The sequence below is a fragment of the Talpa occidentalis genome, unplaced genomic scaffold, assembly GCF_014898055.3.
Source record: "Talpa occidentalis isolate TD23 unplaced genomic scaffold, MPIMG_talOcc4v2.1 talOcc4.4, whole genome shotgun sequence".
In the NCBI taxonomy this organism is placed as follows: domain Eukaryota; kingdom Metazoa; phylum Chordata; class Mammalia; order Eulipotyphla; family Talpidae; genus Talpa; species Talpa occidentalis.
The window spans coordinates 126202516-126229335 of record NW_023604295.1 but is presented as its reverse complement, the minus strand read 5'-3'; the positions used below and the strand labels follow the sequence as shown (position 1 = coordinate 126229335).

The 26820-nt window shown below is 38.4% G+C and overlaps 1 protein-coding gene across 1 annotated transcript in view; it reads right to left on the bottom strand.

The window, feature by feature from the left end:
* TMEM108 (transmembrane protein 108) overlaps positions 1–26820 on the bottom strand; it is a 233458-nt gene that overhangs the window by 94734 nt on the left and 111904 nt on the right. Inside the window, 1 exon segment of the mRNA XM_054701012.1 lies at positions 19350–19435. Coding sequence (XP_054556987.1) covers positions 19350–19389 — 40 coding nt within the window. The 5' untranslated portion in view covers positions 19390–19435.

The following is a 26820-nucleotide window of genomic DNA, read 5'->3' as shown; positions in this document are numbered from 1 at the left end:
AACAAAGAAAATAACCCAGTCAAAAAATGGGCAGAAGAGCTAAAAAGAAACTTCTCTGAAGAGGAAATGCAAATGGCCAACAGACATATGAAAAAATGTTCAACATCACTTGTAATCAGGGAAATGCAAATCAAAACTACCATGAGATACCATCTTACACCAGTGAGAATGGCACATATTAAAAAAACTAGCAACAACAAATGTTGGCGAGGTTGTGGAGAAAAAGGAACTCTCCTGCACTGTTGGCGGGAGTGCAACCACTGGTCCAACCACTATGGAGAGCTGTGTGGAGATTTCTGGACCTACTAAACATAGAGCTTCCATATGATCCAGCAATTCCACTCCTAGGTATTTACCCAAAGGACACAGAAACATCAATTCCAAAGAACACCTGCACCCCTATGTTTATAGCAGCACTATTTACAATAGCTAAGCTTTGGAAACAGCCCAAATGCCCAAAAATAGATGACTGGATCAAGAAGATGTGGTACATATATACCATGGAATATTACTCAGCAATCAAAAAAGAAACACATGCAATTTGCAGCAACATGGATGGCGCTGGAAGGGATCATGCTCAGCGAAATAAGCCAAAAAGAAAAAGAAAAATACCGGATGGTCTCACTCATAGTAGGAATCTAGAAAACTTAAATAAGGGATCAGGAAAATGAATAAGAAAGTGAAAATCAAAATCAACAAAAAACTATGAACCAGAGACACTTTTTGGGGGGTGGGGGCCGGGAGGGGAGGGATTGGGGTCAGAATGGGGCATGTGCAGTTGTATGGGGGAATATAAAAATAAAATTTATTATTTAAAAAAAAAAAAGGAATACACACACACATCCCTTTGGAATATACATATACATACACACACACACACACACACACACTTTTTTTTTTGGCTCTACTTGTTTGGAAGTTATTTCTATTCTTTCAGTGGTTCTCTTAAAATTTTGCCACTCTCTTCTTAACCTGCCAACATGTTCGTTGATGTATTTTCTATACTTTCAAACATTATAAAGAACTTGAAAATTTCTAATTTTGTTCAACCCCTCCCAACTTAAGTAATACCATTTTTCTTTATCCTACAAACATTATATTGTTTAACGCAGAAAATTATTTACCAATTTCTTTTATGACTATTTCTTCATACATTTAAAACCTTTCTTCTGAGAAAAAGTTTTTTCTTGAAGACATCTTTTAGGAGTTCTATAAATGAGATCCATCTGTGATACACACTATTTTAAAAAAATTGAAAATTTATTTTGTCTTCAAACTCTAAAGATAGTTTCATTGGATTCTAATTCTAAGTTGATAGTTATCAGCTACCAGCATTTAAAAAAACAGTAAAGTAAGATTTCAGTTTCAGTGGCTGCTGAGAAGTCAACTGTCAGTTTAAATAGTTTTTTCCTTTCTAAGTAACTTTTCTTTCTGGCTATTTTTTTTTAATGTACAAACTCTGAAGATTTATTTAAACATACTCTATGTGACATGAGCAAAACATGCAAGCTGCTATCTAAGAAATTTACAAATGATACTATACATTAAACAATCGGTTCTCCTTTTCTACTCTTTTTGATCCCTCTAGTTACTTTTAAGAGTATCTCTTTTCTCTGTAATATCATGCTTGCACATTCAGGAGTGGAGTTGTATTTTTTTCTTGAGACTCAGTACTTCCATAATCTGAGTAGTCTTATCTTTCATAGATTCTAGAAAATTTTCTGAACTATTATGTCTTCAAATATTTCTATTCTTTCATTTTCTCTATTTACTCCAATCATACCTATCTTAGGCCTTCTCATCTTGCACATCTCAATCACTTTTTCAATTTTTTTTTTTTACTTTCTTACTTCTTCATGATACATTCCAGGCAATTTCTTAAGCTCTGTTATACCACATTAATTATTTTAAAAAGACATTTAAACTACATAATCCATCGACTGAGTTTCAAATTCTAATGATTAGATATTTCTAATTCTGTGAGTTCTAGTTTGTCATAAAAAAATAACCAGTCAATTTTAACAGCCTATTATCATATGATACCCGGCCGGTCCTCATTTCTGTCTTTTACTTGTTCAAGTATTTTTCCATATTGCAACATATTATCTCTTTCTAAAATGACTGCAACAATATTTCTAGTTCCAAATTCCCTCTCAGAACTTCCCCAACCCTCATAAAGAGATGAACTCTATTTTCCTTTTCCTCCAACATGGATAGGTCTTTGTGATTTTCTTTTATTTTTTTTCCAAGGTTTTTTATTTTTTTATACAAGAGCCAGGATACAGGCCAGATGCACAGGAGGGTGAGAGGATTCACTATAGACAGAGTGGGGAACAGAACAGGTAGACTGACGAAATACACTGCTGAGGTGAGCAGCAGGCGAGATAGGAGAGTTCTGCTCACCATGTGGGTTCTTCCAAGGCCAGCTGAGATTGAACTGGCACTGCAGAGGCTGTGGACAGCTTCACAGCACTGTGCTCAACCGCCTGCGCCACCAGGGAGGCCCCATTTGTGATTTTCTTGACAAATAGAATGCTGTGGAAATCAATTTGAATGACTCTGAGTTTAGAGATGGTGATAAAGCTTCTGCCTAGTTTTCTCTGAAGATGGCCAGAGGACCAATCACCATGTTGTGAGGAAGCCCAGGCCACACAGAGAAGGCACATTTTAATGTTCAAATGGCTGATACTTGGACTAAGCTGAGATCTCACTCAGTCAGCTTGAACCCAGAAATAGGTGAGCAAGTCTTCAGAGGATTTCAGTCCCCCATATATAATGTTGCAAACCAATCAAATCAATAAAAATAATTTGATTTAAAAATGATATATACTAGTTAATTATATATGTGTATATTCTGATGTGTAATACACTATTTGACAATGTACTGTAAAATGTTTAACACAATCAATGCCAAATAAACATGTATCACATCCGGTAGTCATGGTTTTTTGTGTGTGGCAGGAATTTTAAAATTTATGTCTTTAGTGAATTCCAAGTACATAAAACACATCTTTGAAGAGTACTGGAAGTCTGGTAAACAATGAATGCAGATAAAATTAAACTGATCACCAGCAAAAGAAATCTTCCTATAGCTTTAGAGTTCAAAAAGCCTATCATGGGGTCATACAGGTAGATGTAGCTAATGGGATGGGAACAAAATCTCGTGTTCATTGCTCCTCTTCCTTCTGTGATATGATCTTGGAGGACAACAGGATCATAAGATGGAGGAAGCCTGGGTTCCAAATCAGATTTAGAGGCAAGTCAACTTAGCAGAAACATCTACTTGGGAACTTTGGATCCGGGAGGAACAAATTTTTGTTAGACATTGTGATCTTGGGTTGTTTTCATAGCAGATTGCCTATACCTACTATCTGCTGACTGGTTGTATGAAATTCTTCTCAAGAGAAAAAAACCTTATCTTTATACATTTTATAATATGCTGTGCCTTTATAGAAAGTACTTAAAAAATGCCAAAGAAAATTTGCTTTGGAAAAGAATACTTTTTAAAAGCTATCTTTCTCTAGGAGTTTGAGATTTTTAAGAATTTTTTTTTTTTTAAGGGCTTTACCCAGCACCTGTCACATAGTAGACAATCAAATGTTTGTGTTGAATGAGTCAAATTAATGTATATATTTATCTTTTAATCTCATTCAATGCCCATTTGGGTTACAGAATGGCTGGTTATCAGCTGGGATAACCAGGAAAGCTCACCAGACATGCCAGCAGGACTATTTATATATACATAAAAGATCAGGCTTCAAATGAAATAAAATGAACCAACCAACAAAATCCAAAAGATTGTTGTTTCAGTGAAAAACTAAATGATTTTTTGGCAAGTGGGTTCATAACTAAGAATTATGCTTGGAAATATGAGAGAGAAAAGAGGAAGAAAAGCAGGGAGACACATTAAGAGTTGAAAGAAAGGAGGTTTTTTTTTTTTTAAGTCACCCTACCCCTGCACTTGGAGATCATAAAGACACTTTAAGTTGCTATATTTGCTATTCATTACAACTTCTACAATAGAGTAAAAGTGTCCAAAAACATGTGGCTCTAGAGATATTTGGTATTTGATGACTTCCAAATATTCTGCAAAAATTCGGTTAACTATTGAGAGAGATGCTGTTCACTGCACAAGTAGACAAACTAATATTGAGATTAGAATGCTTTAGAAGTCTTTCATGTAGCATAATCCTGTCTAGAAATAACCCACAGTAATATATTTCTAGATTATGTGATGCTACTTTACTGAAACCCCAAGAAAGCATAACTTTTTGAAGTTTAACAGCCAGTATCATTCTCAACGGTGAAAAGCTGAAAGCATTTCCATTAAGATCTGGAACAAGTCAAGGATGTCCACTCTCACCACCACTTTTCAATATAATACTGGAAGTCCTAACCAGAGCAATAAGACAAGAGAAAGACATAGAAGGAATCCAAATAGGAAAAGAAGTCTAACTATCACTATTTGCAGATGATATGATAATCTACATAGGGAACCCCAAAAACTCCATAGAAAAACTAATTAAACTCATCAATCAGTTCAGCAAAGTGGCAGGATACAAAATCAACATGCAAAAGTCAGTAGCCTTCCTATACACAAACAATAAATCTGAAGTAGAAGAAATGAAAAAAACCATCCCCTTTATTATCAAAACAAAAAAAATCAAATACCTGGGAATAAATCTAACAAAAGAGGTAAAGGGCCTTTACAAAGAAAACTATAAAACACTGTTAAAAGAAATAGAAGAAGATACAAAGAAATGGAAAGACATCCCCTGCTCATGGATGGGAAGAATAAACATTATTAAAATGGCCATCCTACCAAAAGCAATATACCGATTCAATGCTATTCCAATCAAAATTTCAATGTTATTCTTCAAAGAAATAGAACAATTATTGATGAAATTCATATGGAATCACCAAAAATCCTGAATAGACAAAGCTCTCCAGAAAAAAAAAAGAAGGGAATGGAGGCATCACATGCCCAGATTTCAAACTATATTACAAAGCCATAATCATCAAAACTGCATGGTATTGGAACAAGAACAGACACACAGACCAATGGAATCAAATAGAAAATCCAGAAATAAACCTACAGATTTATGGTCAACTAATCTTTGACAAAGGAGCAAAGACTATGCCTTGGAGCAAAGAAAGTTTGTTCAATAAATGGTGCTGGGAAAATTGGGTCACTACATGCAAAAGAATGAAGCTTGACTACTACCTCACACCATACACAAAAAACAACTCAAAATGGATTAAAGAACTAGACATAAGACCTGAAACCATAAAATACATAGAAGGAAATATAGGCAAAACACTACGGGATATGCACATCAAAGACATCTTTACAGACACATCACCCAAAGCAGTGATAGTGAAGGCAAAGATAAACAGCTGGGACTACATCAAATTAAAGAGCTTCTGCACAGCAAAAGAGACAATAACAAAAACTAAGAGAAACCCCACCAACTGGGAGAACATTTTTGCACCCAACACTAATGATAAAGGACTGATCACAAAAATCTGCAAAGAGCTGATGAAACTCAACAACAACAAAGAAAATAATCCTGTCAAAAAATGGGCAGAAGAGCTAAAAAGAAACTTCTCTGAAGAGGAAATACAAATGGCCAACAGGCATATGAAAAAATGTTCACCATCACTCGTAATCAGGGAAATGCAAATCAAAACTACCATGAGATACCATCTTACACCAGTGAGAATGGCACATACTAAAAAACTAGCAACAACAAATGTTGGTGAGGTTGTGGAGAAAAAGGAACTCTCCTGCACTGTTGGTGGGAGTGCAAACTGGTCCAACCACTATGGAGAGCTGTGTGAAGATTTCTTGACCTACTAAACATAGAGCTTCCATATGATCCAGCAATTCTACTCCTAGGTATTTACCCAAAGGACACAGAAACATCAACTCCAAAGAGCACCTGCACCCCTATGTTTATAGCAGCACTGTTTACAATAGCTAAGCTTTGGAAACAACCCAAATGCCCAAAAATAGATGACTGGATCAAGAAGATGTGGTCCATATACACCATGGAATATTACTCAGCATTCAAAAAAGATAAACACATGCAATTTGCAGCAACATGGATGGCGCTGGAAGGGATCATGCTCAGCAAAATAAGCCAGAAAGAAAAAGAAAAATACCCGATGGTCTCACTCATAGCAGGAATCTAGAGAACTTAAATAAGGGACCAGGAAAATGAATAACTATAAGAAAGTGAAAATCATAATCAACAAACAACTATGAACCAGAGACACTCTATGAGGGATGGGGGGCGGGAGGGGAGGGATTGGGGTCAAAATAAGGGGGTTGCAATTGTATGGGGAATATAAAAATAAAATTCAAAAAATAAATAAATAAATAAATAAATAAAATACACATTATTGTATTTTTTATTAAATGAAATGTGCTTTTTATTAAATTTTTCTACACTATACTTATTTCTGTAACCCAAACGGGCACTGAATGAGATTGAAAGATAAATATATACATTAATTTGACTCATTCAACACAAAAGGTTTTATTTTCTATGTGACAGGTGCTGGGTATAGCCCTTAAAAAACAAACATTCTTGGGCCTTCCCTGTGGCGCAGCAGTTGAGCGCTGGGCTGCGAAGCTGCCCACAGCCTCTGCAGAACAGGTTCGATCCCCGCCTGCCAGTGAGGGTCCCACATGGCGCAACAGACCTCTCCTGTCTCTCCCTCGCTCCCCTCAGCAGTGTATTTCATCAGTCTGCCTGTTCTGTTGCCCGCTCTGGCTCTGGTGAATTGTCTCACCCTCCTGAGCTTCTGACTGTACCCAGTGCTTGTATAAATAAATAAATATTTTTTAAAAAATTCTTAAATTACTATATTGTTAAAATAATTTACAAGTTTTTCATTCATTAAGATTATTTATTCACTATAAAAGTTAAGTTAAATGGGACCTCCCTGGTGGTGCAAGGGGTTAAGTCTCAGCACTGTGAAGTTATTGGCAGCCATTGCAGCATGAGTTAGATCCCTGGCCATAGAGGTGACCCACATGGCACAGCAGACCTCTCCTGTTTTGCCCACTGCTCCCCTCAGCAGTGTATTTCAGTAGATCTGTCTGTTCTGTTCCCCACTCTGTCTCTAGTGAATCTTCTTATCCCCTATACCTCTAGCCTACACCCCAGTTCTTCTACGCATAAATAAAAATAAATCTTTTAAAAAAAAGTTAAGTTAAATGATGGTGCATCCTATAGTTAGGTTCTAAAAGAGAGGAATACATTTGAATTGTCATCACTTACAGGATAAAGATGATGAGGATTATCCTAATGGCATTCAGTAGCCATGGCAACAACTGAGACTACAGTTGATGTCACACTGTAGGAGTCCCTGAATAACTGAAAAACTCATCACTAAGGTCGGTTTCCTTGATCCTGCTTTTTTTATGATATAAATAATACAATAAAATGGGCAGATCCATTGTAGTGTAGTGTTTTGACTTGCAGCCTCAGCAAACATAATAAACTTTGTTATTCAACCAGTGTTTCCCAGCCTATTTGATTCACTTTAGACTTGATCTTCCTCTTCCTTTTCTTAGGACATTTTTGGCTCTTTATATACTCACTTCTCCAAACCCTAGCCAAAATTCACCCTAAGAGTCTGTTTGTGCAGTTAGCGGAGATAGTCTTGGTGGCTAAACAATGAGATTTTGCAAGATATTTGCAAATCTGCAAATGCCAAGCTATTGGGATTGTCAGATTACTATTGATATATGCTGTACTTTTGGGAACATATATTTTGATTGATTACTAACTATAAGATTAGGGTGGCTTAAAAAAAATCCCTATCCTTGGAATACTACTAAACAGTAAGAAAAAGATGAACTCTTGCCATTTGTGACAACAGAGATGCAACTGGAAGGGATAATGCTAAGTGTAATAAATCAGAAGGAAAAGGACCGGTATCAATGATTTCATTCACATGTGGAACATAAAAAGCAAAATAATGAAAGAGAAAAACAAACCCTTAAAATCTGACCTAGAACCAAGGCTACTGAAGCGGGGTGGGGAGCACAGGGAGGAGGGGCCCAAGGGACCATGGTGGAGGTTTATTGACCTTTTGGTGGTGTATGTTGTTATTATGTACATTCCTAGAGCTGTGAATCCATATTCCTAAAACATACAGTATTGTAACCCTAGGTTACCTAACAGACATAATTGAAAAAATTTCTCCATTCTCTCTAATTCCACCTCATTTTTCTTCCCTTTTCTCATCTCTTTCCCTGGCCTGGTACCACCCTGACCTCATTTCCTCATATCTTGGTAATAACTCTGAACTCAAATATTGCCCCTCTCTGATTTCTTGTATGCTGGTATCTGTATTTCTAAATTCTATGTTACTCTGGGATTCTAAGCTTCATTCAAAATATTTTTATCATCTCCATTCCTGACTTCCTCACTGGATGATATCACTCTTCTGAGGAAACAAACATTTTTTTCCACTGGTCCTGTGATCAGATATTGCATTTTTTCCCCTCTCTTGAAATACTATAAATACTGAGGGAAAATGAGTTATGTTGGATGGGTTGACAGTAAGGCATGGTAGCCCCTCAGCACTGAACCAGTGATGATGCAGAAGAAAGGCCAAGACCGGGCAGGAAAGGGAGCTGGAGAAAACAAGCCAGCTACACACCAATGCTGACAATTTGGGAAGTTCAATCAGATACGTATTAGCTGGACAGTGATGAGAGTTTAGTTGTGGGGCTCAGGCAATACCCAAAGACTTGAAGCTAAGTCAGCTTCCCTGTCACAACTCTGAATGGCCAGTCTGTTCAGTGCAGTTTCTCAGTGCTAAGAACTTACGGAAAATAGAATCCAGCTTCCTAGGATAAGATGCTGACAAGAGCTTAGAAGGCAAGCCTGAGATGAATTTACAGCATGGTTCTAGTGTCCACAGGAAACTGGAGTGTCATTTTGAGAAGCCAAGGCAGAAGTCTGAGGCAGGTGTGGGGGAAGGTGGGGACTCATCACTGGCAGAGCTGGGGGGAGACCTCAAACACAGCAGTGGGGTATGTAAGGGTGGGATGGCTGTTGTAGGATCTAGAAAGTGGCAGTGATATGTCAGTTAACATCCTTCATGCTCAGAAAATTTCCTACTCTAATTTTCCCTGTACAACTTCTTCAAAACTTTTTCTCTAATTAACCACAGCATGAGAGGAGCAGTATAAGGGCTGACATTCTCTGCCCTTTGCTGATCTGATGCAGCCTAATAAGCCGTATTTATTTACTTCCTGCATTTCTTGTCACTTTCTGATGCACAGTGGGGCTGTTCCTCTACTATTTCTTCCTCTCGTCATATCAAATTGAATGAGGTTTAAGTGCCATGACAAGAATATCTGATTCAACACAAATTTTTAATGTTTCACTTGGCACTGTGAAGTTGTCACGGTGATCCATGCTTCCTAACTGACTTTTTCCGCCTCTACTCTCTCATGTCCAGCTGGTACCCAGAATGGATGAATGGATCAAGGAAGCTCTCCAGCATCCTGAATCATCTCTTAGCCTCTGATAACCCTGTCAGCAACCACACAAGGGCAGCAGCTTTCAGTCGGCAGCAGGGGTGGGTGCAGCATCCTCTGAGGGCTAGATGAAGACAAATTTAATTCAAGAAACAATTAAGCAGGATGTATATTGGGAGCCAGATTTCTTTTCCTATCCCTTTTCACAGTTGCTATAATAGTCTAAGACTTCTAAAAATAAAGCCATAAGGATGGCATAACCAGAGCTTGTTAACTAAAAAATAATGAGGCTAAATGAACTACAGATTCATTGGTTTATAAAAGGAATGGTAAAATGTCTCAATGGGTTGCAACATTTCTTTTACCAAATATTACCCAGCCAATATCTGACTTGAGAGCCAATATCTCTATCCAGCTATTGTTTTAATTCTTTAAACAGAGCCTAGGGGTAGGGTAGGGAGTCAAAACGTCAACCACTAAAGCTGTTAAAACCACCAAAGCTGCTAAAACAAGATGAGGCATATTGCAAGGCAATGGGTAGAGGAGTTAACTGACTGTCGTGAGAAACACTGAAAAGAAATATATAATCAGGTGGCACAATTATCTTCAGAGGTCACTCAGCTTTTCTGAAAATGACACTGGACTTAGAGTAAGAAGATCTGGGTCCAGGCTCCCTGTACAATAGTGTGCACAACATTTTGGCTTCTTTGGGTTGCCATCAACAAACAGGATCGTTAGGATGACTAAACAGAAAACATATTTGGGAAAACACTTTATGAAGTATAAAAGACTTGTTTTCATCAGTCTCCTTTGATTATTGTGTTGGTTTGGGGGACTAATCACTGTTCCTCTCCAAGTTTGTTATCAATTAAACATACTTAGAGGAACTAGAAGTAGAATCAAAATGTCATCACGTTTATTACTAGTTAAGTTGGATTTAAGAACATGATTTGATCTATGGTTTCTTACTATATTCCGTAAGATATTTTCTTTTCATATTTTGTACCTGTCCACTTGACTCTAGGTAACTTTGGGGAACAGAGATCACAATTAACCATGTTTGTACTCTTTCAGGGGATTAAGAGCTTGTTTTTTCCTTTCCAGCATAATGCGTGACATATACCAATACTAGATTCTCTATAAAAGTGAGTTGAAAGATAATGAAAAGAGGGTACCCAATGATTCAGAACCACCCAGGGGTTGCAGAGAGGGATTTAAAGGGAGGTCTCATAAGAGTTCCATTCTTGATTGATTGTTCATTAGCAAAGAGTTCTACCTGTAAATCATTCATGACAAGGATTTATTTGAAACAGCTTTCACCATGACAAACTTTAGCTATTATATACTCATCAGGCACTTTGCTATCTGGGTATCTGCACCATGGATATCTCAATTAGCATTACTCTGCTAATAACATTAGAAGAAATGTCACTTGGTAATTAACTCAGAGTCAAAGGGAGATATGGGCAATAAAAAATGAGCAGAGAAAAATATTAGATAACTTCATGTGTTCTTCAGAATTTAAACTAGGATAATGTGATTGATGGAGACTGGGTGGTGAGGGAGCTACTGCGGGGTGGTCATGGACATGCTCTGGACAGCAGGGATCCAGTTGTGCCAGGTCAGGAAGAAGAATTGGTCAAAGGCCCCAAGAAAGGAATAAGTTGGAATATCTGAGTAAGGAAAAGAGATAGAGTACGAAGGTGTGGTGTGATAGGACAGGAGATCTGAGAATGAACAACATGCCACAGATCCACATAACCACGTGTAAGTCTCTGCCCTCAAACCAAACAAACTTGGATCTCAGACAAGTTACTTATCTTCTCAGGAAGGCATTGGTTTCTACATGTATTAAATGTGGTGGAAATTATTAAAAAGGAGGTACCTTTCAGCTCTGAGAGTATATGATTTGTTTTCTCTTGCAAATAGCCTAAGGAATAAAAATCCTACCCTGGGAAATAAAAGAAAGCAAATGGAAACAAACATCCTGACCTCAATCTTTTTCGAGACTTAGCATTTGCTTTTCTGAAGCCTCTGATTTCTTTCCCACACTCTTCTTTTTTAAAGAAAATGAAAACTAGTTGATATCTATTCAACTAATTATTCTATAGCATCAAATGGTAAAATTCTCAATTCCCTGGTGCACACACAGAATGTTTTTCTCTGAAACCTAGAGCAGCTTTTTCAAAGCACCAAATAGCTGTCCTGCACAGAGACTGCTCTCCCTCTTTATAATTATACCACAAGTCTACAAGTAATTTCCTGGTGTTCAGAACTTTATATTCTTCAAAATAGTCATTGACTAGGGAAACATGTATCTTCAGATTGGCAATGATGCTGCAAAAATTTTACCCATCCCAGGAAACCACATCTCCTGGGGCAGGATGAAATACTTGGTCACATTTATTTATCATCACAATTTAATAACTGTGTACAAGAGACACCCACGGGTCATACCCAGGAAGAAATGCAGTATCTCTAACCAAGGGCCCACATAACTGACAGCTTCATCCTCATTCCCCCACTGGCCATCTCCAGCTGTCAGATGGAATTCCAGTCTCAGAGAATGAGCCTAAGGTGGAGGACTTATAAGAGATAGATATCTTCAATATGATGGAGATGTAACAGTTTGCACTTACAATATGATGCATGACAATGAAAACAGGTCCTAGGAATAGTAGAAAGATGAAGTTTTACTTCTAGTCCAGAGAAATGGGAAATGGAGAAGCGATGATGTGGGTAGTAAGAATAACAACTCAACATTCAAGGCACTGCACCAAATGCTTTGCAAGTGATAGATATATTAAACATCTTAAGAGTTGAGAGACAAATACTGGGTGGTTTTGCTCGTGGGTGGACTATATAAAAACAAAGAGTTAGACACCAACATCAAGCTCTAGAAAAGTCTGATTGTAAAATTGAGAATACCAGAGGGGGGAGGGGAAAGTGGGAAACAAAAGGGGAGGGAGCCCAAAAGACTATGATGTGGACTATGGGTACCTTGGTGGTGGATGTGGTATAACACACATCTGCAGAGGTGTGAGCCTACACCTCTGAATCATATACAGTTTTATAAGCTCCCTCCCCAAATGTTTAAATTGTATCTGGCATATCCAATGACCCACAGATCCACAAATAAAAAACCAGAATTCCAGTTCTGTCACCCATGATGGGGACAATTCTGTGCTCTTGTAAGAGCTCTCAAGAGAGACTAAGTCCAAGTCAGCCTCTGTGGGGCATTGCTTGATACCGCATTCTTGTTGAGCCTCCTGGTTCTAGGCACTCCCAATGCCCTGTCCCATTCCTGGGAGTGTCTAACAAGTTACTTCTCAGGACTCTGTGTTTCAGGACTCAAGGTCCGCTTCCTGGGAGCATACTGAAGACTAGTGCCAAAAGAGAAATTGAGGTCATGACAGACCAAATTTCAGGTGAAATATGGGATATTTTCCCCCTATGGTATTTCTATAGCTAAGCTATTTAAATCAATATGATGCTTTATTTTTTTAAGCTCAATCATTTTACATTTATATAGGTCAAAATAAGAATTACACACCAAGAAGATAATGTGACTGCATTTGTCTGAACCTCTTTTTCCATCTTCAGGACTTCTTCTATGTGGTGGTGAGAGCTATCAAGATGTGACCACCAGATAAGAAGTTGCTTCCCAAGCTTCCTTTCATGCTGATGTCCCAGACCTCAATGGGGCTGTCCATGACTGCCAGGCCAGCAGAAGGACTCAAAATTGTCACCCCTATTCAAGTGACCCACTCTTTAACTTCTAGCCGTCTCCTTTCATTCATCTCCTGCTACAGCCAGGGAATGCCATGGCATGGTCTAACAGGTACTTAGGGCAAGATATTGGTGCCCTGTCTAGGAGACCTCTGAACTATTGCTTCTCTTCTCTTGGGGACAAGTGGGAACACTTATTTCTACATCCAATTAAGGAATTTCAAAGTAAACGGTGGTGTCTTTTCATCTCAGAGGGCTCCAGGGCTCTCTCCCTGAGCCACCTTATAATTTGCAGACCCCAAAGCTGTGAGCAGAGCCTGTGTTCTGCCCTGTGGGGAACAGTTGTCTGACTTTGAAAGAATATCTCAGGGAACTCATTAAAGCACTTACGCTCAGTGTTAACCAGACTCGCTGATCACAGGACAGGGAACCCTCATTCTTGCCTCTTCTCATTAAACACAGCAAAATTATGTGCCCAACACTAGTATTCACTGGCAAGGTCAGGAAACATATCCTATGCACCAACTACGTATGGGCACAGGAACCACATCTAGAGTTGCTTGTGCCCTGGGGGCTCAGCATCAATGTGCATTGCACATCCTCTGAAGCTCACAGCCTTACAGCAATCCCTGTAGCCCCCTCCTGGGAGCTCTAATAACAGCTCAAATCACTGTTTTTAAAGAACACTAAGCCTCCACAGTTACAGTCACTTACTGCCCTATTTATGAATAAAGGGCGTAAAACTTTCCCCAAAAGCTGTATAAACTCACTGATTCCATTTCCTCAGACCCAACACACTGACCCAGACCTACCACTTGCTGAGTACCTATTCTGAATTGAGCACTGTGTTAAGCTTGATAAACTTGATAAAACATAATTAAGGATCTTGAGGTCATGCTGGACTATCTGGATAGACCTTAAATCCAATGACAAGCATCCCTGTAAGAGGCACACATAGAAGAGACACTGGAAAAAAGGCACTGTGAGGACAGAGGCGGTATTTGGAGTGATGCAGACATAAACCAAGGAGCATTCTTAGAGCCACTACAATGCAAGGGTCAAGGGAGGAGCCTGCCTTGGAGCCTTCTATGGGAATGGGGCTCTGTTACACCTGGGTTTCATGTTTCTGGCCTCTAGCACTGTTGCTTTCAGCCACCAAGTTTGTGTTAATTTGTTAAGGCAGTCACAGGAAGCTAATACTCATGCCCATTATACAGATGGGGAAACTGATGGAACTGATGACTGGGAGAAAATGGTCATAGCTCACAGGGTAATCTGAATGATAGTCTGGTCTAGTCAGAGTGAAGGCAAGGAATTAACTTGTGAGGAGCCGTTAGGACACCTGCCAACAGATAAAGGATTTATATCCTGGAGGGAAAGGCTGAAAAAAATTCTGAGTAGGAAGAGCTAAGAGGAGAGAGGCTGGTGATGGAAATGAGGTAAGGAAAAGGAAGAGGAATGGGTCAAAGGAGTGGAAGATATGAAAGATGATGCTGTAAAGGCAACACATCTCAAAACTTGACATCTTGCCTGAAGAATCACCAGTGTCATTAGTTTTGTCAAAGCAATAATTAAATGTTTCCCAAAAAAGGATTTATTATAGACAATGTTAAGCTGTTTGGGAAAGTTGTTTTCTTCATTTGAAAAATTATGCTCAAACTTCTATTTAGAAAAACCTTTAAGAATTTTAGCAGATTTTGATAATCAAGGCAACCCCCTGTTAAAGGAGCTCCCCATTGATGGGGTTTATGTGCATTATTGAGGGTTCTATGAAAATGGAATCTTGGTGAGGACATGCTAGATTATCTTTCAAAATTCTTTTAAATTTTAAAACAAAATTTGCCAAACAACAGCACTATGTAACAACAAAAGAAGTAAGTTATCTAAGAACAGTAGTAAAATAACACACCCTGTTTGGAAAGCATTTTACAACTTATATCATATTTATATCATAGCAATTTGACTCTCACAATAATCTTTAAGGTAGATGTTATACTCATCTGTGTATTGTACTTAAGGTAAACAAGGCAGCTCTGGGAGGATGAGTAACCCTCTGTGTAGTCATAGAACTATCAAGAGAAGAGTGAGAGCTCAAGGCACATTCTTTAAATCCAAATTCTATGATTTCACCATATGTTTGAGCAAAAGTACTCTCATATAGGCAATTGAATTTATTCATTAAGAGTCAACATTTAAATCTGCATAAGTCAACACCTCTCCTAAGTGTGAGTATGACTTCCCTCACCCATATTCCTGCCAACCCTCTAATGGAATGTACTCAAAAGTCATAAAATTGAGTTTCGTTAAAATGTTTTATTACTCAGTCTTCACTGGCATTGCTTACAATGAGAATGTCTTATTAAGGTTTTGTTTAATCTGCAGAGGAGAATTGTTGACTTATGCAAATTTAAAATTACAACTTAAAATGTAAAAGACACTAAATCAACACGACACCTTTAAGGATCCAATATGCCTAAACTTCTTGGGTTAATGTCACATTTGAAAGTGTTACTTCCTTAAATTTTCTGTGTGAATGACTTATTCAGAACCAAAGAGACTTATTCCCTCTATCGAAAACATTTGCAAATCTTTTCATAATAATATTAAAAAAATACCTCCCTGAACTATTGATTTGTAAAAGAGTTATCCAGCATCAAGTTAGGAAGAAACAGACTTTAAGTCAGGTTCTAATATGGGCTTGCTGCAGTGTGCAGTCATAGCCAGGGGCCATGCTGCTTTTTTCTCTTTGTTTTATAAACCTAGCAAGCTAATGCCTGTGTCCTCATTCTTACAACGGAGTAAAAACTTCCAGTATATCCCGAAGAATAATTTGAAACTTCAAGTTCTAAGAGTTCCTAACCCTACAACATAGTGATTGTGCTCCACCCTCCTGATGTTTTCTTTCCTCTATTTCTAACTCAGCCTGGTTTTGTTCCCAGATCCACTTCACCATCACACAACTGGAGCAATTCAGGGGACTGGAAAGCATCTTCCACTCTAGGATAGCCGTTCAGGTCTATGACAATGATCTCAAAGTGTGATCTCTGGAGCAAAGTTTCAGGATCACTGAAAATTTAGAAATAAAAAATTATTGGCTCCATTCCAGATCTGCTGAATCAGAAACTGATGTAAGACTCAGTAATCTATGTTTAAACAAGCCCTCCAGGTGATTCTGTTGAAAGATTAAGCTTAAAATCACTGCTCTAAGCCAGTGAGACAGTGATTCTCACCTCTGCTTGAGAATCACTTTATGTCCAGGTCCCACCAAGATTCTGATTTCATTGATCTGGGAGTCGGAGCTGGGCAAGGGGTTTTGTTAAAAGTTCCCAAGTGATTCTCATATATAGCCAGGTTTGAGAAGCACTGATGCAAGCCAACCAGAGCACTTCCCTTTAAAATACTGAACTGCAGCTTTGATAAAATAGGATGCTTCCCACATTTCCATAATGTCAAGCTTTAGATCAAAGGTGTTATTACCATTTTTATAGCCACTGGTGGTACCACGAGAGAGCTGCAGCTTGAGGAACTGATTCATTCTATGAATGTTGCAGTTATGTTGTTCTGAGACTTCCAAGCCTAATCCTTTTTTTAAGATTTACTTTTACTTTTATTATTTATTTATTTATTTTTTTCAGAGCTTTAGGGACCCCAGGTCAGTTTATTTTTTTCCTTTTTTAAAAATTTATTTTTTACATCATTCATTTTTAAACAAGAGTTGCTTCCCCGCCTCCCCCCCCCACCTCCCTCAGTTGTATTCCCCATAGAATTTCCTTCACCAATGTATACGTGCACCATCACCACAGTCCCCTGTGCTCCTCCTTCCCTCCCTCCTATTTCTGGATGAGTCTTGCAGGTTTTGCCCTGGCCTCATAGGTGTGAACTGTCAGTAGGAAGTCTGACTACCCTGTCAGTAGGAAGCCACTACACCTGGAGGAAGTCCCACCTTGTCATTTGAAAAGACTGGGAAAAAAAGGATGTTGGGCCAGCCCCAGCTGTCCCAGTCTCCAGACACATAAAAAAAGGAACAGTAGTCTCTGTCAACCCCTGCCCAATTTACAGATTTATGAGCAAAATAAATGATTGTTGTTGCTTTAAACCACAAAGTTTTGTGATGCTTTTTTATGAGACAGAAGAAAACCAGAATATTCTCTTTATCTAGTTTCTCCCCACCAAAGGTAAAAATACATTTGCTGAGTTACATAAAGAAACATGTTAAGTGTATGTTGACTCTTTCTCAAGTTTATTTTAGAAATTTTGTTTGTGGACAGTCAGTATAACCATAATTTAATAATTGGCTGATCAATCACATATATGAGCTGGTTGTGTGTGTGTGTGTGTGTGTGTGTGTGTGTGTGTGTAGAGGCACATTCCAAAGTTTAAATTATTTAGAATTCAAACATTTTACTAAATAACCAATTCCCTTCATGAGAAAAAAATGCTACAAGTCCTTCATTTGATGAAAAACCCATTCTCTGAAGTCAGACTGATAAGAGTTCAATGCCCAAGTGCTTGACCCCTCCCAGCTCTGTATAAGCTGAGCTCCAGCCCACAATCACCTATCTAGGGAGGTTAAACAGGGCCAGTGCCTACCTCCTAACCAGCAGGAAACTACTCCAGATTGTTTGTATTTCCAGGTAAGCTTATAAACAATGAAAGTGTTAAGAAAAAATTGATTTCTGCAGCTATCCAGATGTTTGAGGAAAACCCTTCAGTTGTTTATATGCTCCTTCTGGAGCACTGGCCTTGTTACAAGACTTGATTGTGAGCAACAGAATACTTTACCTGAAGCCTTTCAAATAATATATGACTATAATATTATGCAAATTATGGGTACACAATCAACATTGGTGAATTCAACAAACATTTTGATGCCTTCTAAATCTATGCTCTTTTGTATTTCCTGTTTCCTTTGCCTGCAAAGTCTACCTCCCCTTCTTGAGGGTGTGTTTGGTGTATGCCCTTTTATCCTTCAAATGTCCCCTCTTTCATCAAAGCGGAATTAATCATTCCTTGATGACATTGTTTCTTTAATCTCTAACAAGCAGGCTTACCATTATTAAACAAAAAAAGGCAACAAACCCACAGTACTATAGACTACATGGAGAAAGACCATGTACGAGTCCCTGTAACTCTTGACAACATTCCAACCAAGCTGAAAACATTGCCATGATCAGAATTTGAGGAATCAGAATTCAGTAGGAGAAAGCAGAAGAAATGAGTCTGTTGAATCATCCAACCAGAATGGTGTCTGAAGATAAAGGGCTTTACATTGGAGGTGCTACATAAACTGAATAGCAAAATTTTAATTGATGATTTTCCCATGTTATTTTCTCAGCAAAAGATAGCAAGTTATTCAGCCTCGATAATACAGGTCCTTCACTTACCTCAGCAAGACCCAGACAGGCACAATGAACTACAAGTTTTCCAACTCAATGGCTTCAGTTTGCCCTGGACAGGGCAATGCCTGCAGCTGCAAGTGGGTCAATCTGAATGTCAAACCCACCAACTGGTCTTGATTTTTACATTCTTTCAGTAACATTTGAATCTCAAAGTTGGGCAGTCAGTAAATGGCATCTGGTGCTTTGCAAATGCAGAAAATCATAATTGAACACTTCATTCTACCACCAAAACTAAAGAAATCACATTTCCGTCACTCATTGTTTGAGAACATGTGTAGCTATGAAAGACATTCCAAGTCAGAGGTACCCATTGGTAACAGGTTCTATGTGACAAAATTCACCAAATACAACTTACCATTCCTTCCCCATGAGAAACCTACAGAAAGGAGATCATACTGGAATAACCTTTTATTCTACCACAAAACCAAGGGTCATACTGTTTTCTACACTCACTCTTGAATTAACTGTGCTCACCATATCAATTTAGACATAGTATAATAGAGAAGACCATATTACAATTGATGCCCAAGCAATGGAATGACTTAATGCTTGATACTTTAAGTACCTAGATGAAGTAGAGGGAAATCTACTGTTCTCCCTCATTGAACGAACCCTGGTCTTTCTCCAGAAAGTGTATAAGGTTCTGACACTGAACAAGCAGTAACATAGATTTTTTTTTTTTTTTTTAGGAAAGAGAAAATGCGATATCTACTTACTTAACAGTTGGCAATAGAGGGCCTGTAAACTTCTCTTCATGGTATCATCTGGTCCTGCTTGTCCTCCAGTTTATTCATGATTCTGTCTAGGAATTTGGGAGAATAAGATTGTTACAGCTGGGAAACAATTCAAACTAATAATCAGAATCCATTCATGATCCTAGTTGTAAAACCTAAAATATCCGACTCTGAAAAGGAACATTTTTGAAGTCACACAGCAGTTTATTTATAATTTATGTTATAAAACTACCAATTAATCAATTAGTGAAAATCTGAAACTAGACCTCACTGAAGGAAACTTGTATGGGTAACTAGAAAGTAAGAATTCACATTTTATTGACATTCTATAGTAAGGCTTCTAAATCTTCTCCAAAGTCCATCTATGTACTTCCTTGTAAAAATCTAGTTTTAGCAAGAACCTACTAAATTCATTTACCCAGAACCTTCCATTCTTGCTATCCAATTACCCACAATATCTGACCAAATTCTTCATCCTTCACTGTCCAAGTGAAGACTACCTTGGTCGATCTTCAACAAGAATCCTATTAGGTCAATTTAACCAGAACTCCCTTACCCCTGATGTTTACTCTCAGTAATTCCCCCAACTCCCATCTCCACACCAGTTGCTGTATGAGGATTTGAGCCCAATCTCTTTCACCAGATTGTAAATTCCATTGTAGTGTTCTTTACATCTATCTTAATGGTCCCGAAGAAAGTCTGCTTTATCATCTTAAGCAACTGTCATTAAATATTTTATTCTTTGATAAATTCCTTAATTATTCCCTCCTGGCATGCTTTTTTTTCATGGTATCCCCCCCAAAAATTGATTTTATCTTAAAAACTTTAAAAATTGACATAATTCTTGCATCACAAAATTCCTTTAAAACATACAATTTAGGGGTTGTCAGTATATTTTAATGTTATGCAGTGACTGCCAGTACCTAAGTCCAGAATATTTTCATTAGTCGAAAAAGAAACTCCAAAGTTCATTTTCATTTCCCATTCTCCCCTTTCCTCATTCCCTGCAGCACTAATATACTATGGGTTCTGTACATTTCACATAAACAGAATCACACAATGTGTGGCTTTATGTGTTTGACTCTTTAATCCAGTGGTTCACTTAACAAGGTTCATCTATACTGCAAAGCATGCTGTTTTTCCTTTTGTAAGGCACACATATATTATCATCATTAGAAAGATCTTCCTTAATCCAGAATTACATAAATACTGCTTGTATTTTCTTCTGATATTTTTTATTTCCGTTAGATCGGTTTCTGGACTTTGTGTTATGTTTCATTTTGCTGTTTTCTCATTTTCTTTCTAAACAGTAAGTGTTGTTTAAATTAAACTTGGTAGAATTAGACCCATTTTATTACTCCCTGCTTTTTAAGATGTGTCTCATTGTCCTTTGAGCTTGTTTTCCCCCCAAACTCACTTTAAGATAATTTTATTAAATCCTAGGGAAAAAAAAATCATTGGGATTATGGTGGGAATTATCTTCTACTTGCTTTATTTATTTGGGAGAGACTTGATCTCTTCAAAATTCAGTGTCAGGAGAAAAATAAATGATATTTTAAATATTGTAGCTCTGGGGATCAGAATTCAGAGGGCGAGAAACGCTCTTTTTTGGGGGGGTGAGGGTGCAGTAGCTGAATGACTTCTTTGATTAGGCAAATTAAAGCCCCTTTGCTTGTGATCTTGCTGAGTAAAATGGAGAGAAAGAGTCGGTTAAATTGTTCTTCATCATAAAATAGCAGGGGGTTTGAGTTCCCAATGGCTAGAAAAGAGGGTTTCATTGGTCTGGAAATTAGAGAGGTTGAGGAGATGATAAACAAGAAATGATGTGACAGAAAGAGGTAATTCTAAAAGACAGCAGTAGATGGAACCTAAGAATAAAGGATTAAGTGAGAAATTCCTCACAAGGGGTGACCCATGAATTTTAAGATGTGTGATAGTTAAACTTATTGTTTCTTGTTTTAAACCTCCAAATCCCAGCAAAAGGCTTGTGCAAAATAGCCTTGTATTAGTTGTCAATGAAAGAGACAATGTATCAAGATAAAGGTGATCAGAAATAGAGATAGAAGCAATGGTTAGTGGATTTCTATGGAGTATTTAGGACATGGGGAGCACTCAAGAAATGTCCAGTGAATAAATGATCAAGTAACAGGAAGAGAGAGAAATAGTCATATATCATTGATTTAGGGGAACATAAGTCAGTCAACCTTGGTGGCCTAATGGTTAAGGGGAATCTATACAAACAACAGGAGGAATAAAACTTGAACTCAGCAAAAAGAAGATAATGGTACCAGAGGGAATAGGAGAAAGGGTATAGGCATGGATGATTTGGTGGAGGGAAAATAAATAAAACAATGGATACTGACATAAGAATAGACACAATTATTAAGAATCAGCTATATTTGTGTTAAGCTTTAAAATATTTTGAGAGACAGAGAATGAAATATGAGTAACAATCCAGATCAACAGCAGAGCCTGAACAGGACAGAACAATGGCTCTCCGTCTCGTTAGGACAGGGATGACCTGATTAAGCTGGAGACCAACATACGATGGAGTGCTCTCTGGGAAAATAACATGAGGGAGAGAAATACGAGACCTAACATAACAACTATCGTCACAGGCCTGTGAAGAAATTTGGAAAGGCCCATACTCAATGTTTTACAGTTGAGGATAGAGACACCAAGAAGTTAAGCTCAAAAGCCCCATCTATAAGACCTTGAGTTAGTTTCTTGAATTGTCTGAACCACAGCTTTTAAACATATAAATGGGGCTGACACTTAAATTAGAAGATTGTTGAAAGAATGTAAATGAAGTAAAGCACCTACTGTGTGCCCAGCACATGATATGTTTCTTCACCTTTCTCCTGAGCTAATGGTATACAGACATGTTCCTTTTGGTTGTTTGGGAACCAAGATAACTAGGAAAAGATGGAATCGATATTTAGCAAGTAACCCCAGAACCTGAGCATCATAAACACTGGATTATTTCAGGGTGGTAAATATGAAAACCTCTTAGGCTCACTTACACAATAAGTCACAAATGGCTGATGTACTAACAGGCTAGGTCTAGGTTATAATGGCATTTTTAGTCAAATTCTATTGACACAGGTGCTCTGCATATTGAATGCATGAATATACTTCACTTCTACAAAGAAATGGATGGTCTTTCCCATTTTTCTTGAAACTTATGACTCTTCTAGTCCACTTTCAAATTTTCTCACTTTCATGCAAAGAAATATTTCACTCTCCTCTGAATCTACGATCATAGTGTGAAAGCATGATTACAGTGACTGACACTCCCCAGGAGTTTACTGAGTAGTGGGGATGATGATGAAGTAGAAAGCATAGGTAAATTTTGTTTTTTTGGCTCCAGCTAATTGTCAGCTGGAAAACAGGTCTTTTTTCCTCAAACTTGAAAATCTAAAAAAAATTTTCCCCTAATTTTTCAAGAGAAGCCAGACATCTAGGTGAAATCTCCTATTTTAAAACACTAGCATTAACTCACATGGGCCAAGACTACAAGACAAAAGGAACAGGACTAAGTGAGTTCTGATTTATAAAGGTTTGCCAGAACCAGCACGAACACTTTCCTAGCAAATTGAAGAGCGTGGAGAGAACCATATTGATGGAGGTGACAGGGCTGATCTATTCTCTACCCAGGCTTCATTTCCTAGTTCTCTAGCAGCCCTGGAGTCCAGAACTCAGTAAGATTTGAAGAATAAAAGTATTTATAGAACTTCCAACAGAGCTCCTTTCTTCTCCATATTTCCTTCTCTGAAAAATAAAGGAAAATATTGGAAGTTGTCAGAGTCACTGAGAGGCTGAATTCCAAATAAAAGGGCAAAAAATGTTCATCTGCTTTTCCTTAGATCCGACTACAAAAGGGAATTAACTACTATGAATTCTGCTTAGAGGACTGAGAATTGCTTGCATGCTCCTCAAAATCAGCTGCAGTTGATTTGCATTTGTGTGTGCCTGGCGAAGGGTGTTATGCTGTCCAAGACACTGATGTCAGCAACAGGGTAAAAATAGGATCATGAGCTTGAGGCTTTTTAGAATGACACAAAGCTCCTTCTTCTGCATTAAAGTATATTAAGACTTTCTATACATTTATATCATTTGAGGAGATAGAAAGGTGCTTGTGCAAAATGAAGTATACCACACTTCCCCTTTCATGAATTTGGTATTAAAGACTCAACACTGAGGTCAGGGAATTAAATGATAGTGCAGCAATGCCAAATACCAAAGGAACATGTTCTATTACTTTGACTACATTGCTTATGAAAAAGAGTATTTCTTGTCCCTAGCAAACTCATTCATTTTTTTCTTTTGTAGTATCTGAAAAACATCTTTGGGAACTGAATCCTGGACCTAAAAATTATGTGTATTTCCTTTGGGCAGCAGGCAATCTTCCTGAAAGATGTATCAAGTTTCTACCACAGAAAGGAGGTAAGGCCATAGGAAAAACTTTTATCAGAATGTTTTATATGTGGAAAGAACATTTAAACCCATGATGCTGTGGGGGGCAGAAAGGAATTCTTTGCTCCTCTGGGTTCTTCTAGACTGCTAAATAATCAAAGAAGCATCGGCCAGACTGATAAGAGGAAAGCCATTTAGAAGTTTAACAATAACATGTATAGCTCCTGTATACACGGGAGAGGCCAAGCACTACTGGCTTTAAAGGCCATCTTAAATAGCATAGGTAGCACAGGGGAGTATGAGGGAAGGGTACTTACTAAGGAAAACAAAGGTACTTTTGCTTTCTTAATTGAAAAGTGGGGATTAGGTAGGTTCTTTTGGGATAGACCCTTACAAAGAGAAGTTTAGCAATAAACATCGAAAGCAATATCCATGCAGTCTTCTGAGCCCCTCAATAAAGCTTTGGCTAAGACATATTTTGGGGCAAAAGATTTTTGCTTTTTACAATGCATGCTTTAAACAGGCAATAGGTTTCAGTATGTGAGAGTATTTACATCATATTCATGGCTAAGTTTTAATTTTGACCTCCAACTCGCTTTTTTCCATAGCCCTGCTATTGGAGTGACCCAGTGCAACTGAGCCCTACACTCTCAGGTCCTTGGAGTGGCTGGTTCTGTCAGGATGAAGGGACAAACTCTGCCTCCTGAACTCTGGGCACCATCCAAGCCAGAGGGGATGCTGCCTGTGCAGTGCTATTTAAGATGGCATCTAAAGCCAATCATACTTGGCCTCTCTTGAGTCAGGGGGTACGGGGGAGGGCTCATTTTAGGAGGTAGGTAGGAGGTGACTCTTTACCTCTGAGGTACCTGTGGGAGGGGACTCAGACCTCAGCAGACCTCTGACACACCCTGCCAGCTCCTGTATCTACAGCTCCACTTCTCACCATCAGTTAGTAAGCAGACTTTAACTGGAGTTTTTCCTTCTGCCTCTAACCACCTTTTTTTTCTGCACTAAAGGTCCATTTTTTTTTTTTTTTTGGATTTGTGGCAGTGCATGGGTGAACCCAGAACCAGGGAGAGAGGTTCTATGACTGCTTTTAGACACTTGGCCCAGTAACCTTTCTTTAGCCCCTTCCATTCCACTTCAACCCACATAAAAGCTAATATGAAGGCAGTTTTGTGGTTCTGATTTAATCTTTAAAAATAATTTATGTCAAATGAGTCCACATAAGGGGTAGTCTGTTGAGTAAAAGGCTGGAATAAAACTTAGAAATTTTGAAAAATATGGGCATGACTGGGGTGGTCTGATATAAAATGGATGCAGCCATCATCTGAAGAGTATTGATTAAGGTCACCAGGAAGACCAGCGCAGGCCTGCTTGATCTCAAAGTGAAATTATGATATTCTAAGCATTTCGGATGATTCTTAAGTTTCTGTGTTGGTCTGGGAAGCATAATAAAGAGACATATTTGAACTAGGATGGTCTTAAATAGTTCATTTAACTATGTTGATCATTCTTATCTTCCTTTGAGGATTGGAAGGGCTAGAAGAAACATCAAGAAGTATCAAAAGTGGAGTTTCCCAAACCAGCTGATGGTCAGAATCTATTTTTAAAACAGATTCCTAGGGCTTTCCCTCAGGAATTTTAATTGGGGCAAGTTAAAAAGGTTTCCAAATGGCCCTCATGATAAGGTAGGGTTGGAAACCAAGAACCTAATTAGCAATTCTTAACCCTGACTACACATTAGAACCCTACCTACCAGATCAATTAAATAAGGAACATACCAGGCCAATTAAATAAGACTGCCCAAGAGACTGAGGGAAGTCCTCAGGGAATTCGGATGTGCAGTGGGTATAGAACCAGGGACCCCTGCCCCTGACTAAAGAGTATTGGAGCCACTTGTTCTCATTCCTGAAAATGGCAGAGACAGGAGGTGAGGATAAAAGGAACCATACTGAGTGATTCAGTAATACAAAATGAGTGATTCAGTATTTTTTAAATATTTAGACACACAACAGCCACTCATGCAATTCAAGTTTTAAGCAATGTGAACTCTTTTTGATCTTTTACCCAATCTCTTTTTGATAAACCTCTCCCTTGTCCCTGCTACTTGCTTCATAGGAATGTCTGGAGAGTAAGGAGATAATGACTGAAAGGGAGAGGGACCAAGGTTCACTGAAGTGAAGAGGTATGTGAAACCACATGAAGACTAAGAGCTGAAACCACCCTAATCTAATCTCCACATCACTGTTCCCAAAGAGAAATGGTGTACCCTTTCCTGAAGACTGTTTTTACAGGGGAAGGAAAGAGAGAGGAGCCAAGGCTACAAAGTCTGAGTGGTAGTAGTGGGGAGCGGCCACACTGAAAGCACCCCCTTCTCTGCCAGGACCACAGGCAACTACACAGAGAGCAGCAGGGCAGGAAGACACAGAGTAAGCACAGTGAGCTGGTGACCTACTTCTCTGGGAGATACTGAGTGCCAGAAAGTACAAGCACTGTGTTAGCAGGAGGGGTCTGAAATAGGGCAAATGAAATACAATCCCTGCCCAAAAGGAGCTTGTAGTTTAGCAGGGGGACAGAGTATCATGTCAAAGTCCCTTATGGAGAGCTTTGCTTCACCCGGCTGTATCAGACAAACTATATTATATACTGTACCACATTATAATAAATCAGAAGATGCTTTTCCCTTCTTGACTCTCAGTCTCCTTTTCTGTAGGGTTGTTTTGAGAATGAAATGACAAACATCCATTGAGTCTGGAGCATGGCAGAAGTACAAGAAAAATGTCCTGTCTCTTCAGAGGAAGGATCTTCTAGCAGGACAAAATTTTTGAAGGAGATGGAATTGAAGCTAAATTTGAAGGTTAAGGATTTTGACTGGTAAATGTGGAAAAGTGAGAAGGTTCCCAGTGTTTGAGGGTGAGAACATTAAGAAACAAGAACTAACATTTGCTGCTTTAAATTCTTTTTCTTAAAATTTATTTATGCATATAAGAACTGGGGTGTAGGCCAGAGGTGTGGAGGGGGAGAGGATGCACCA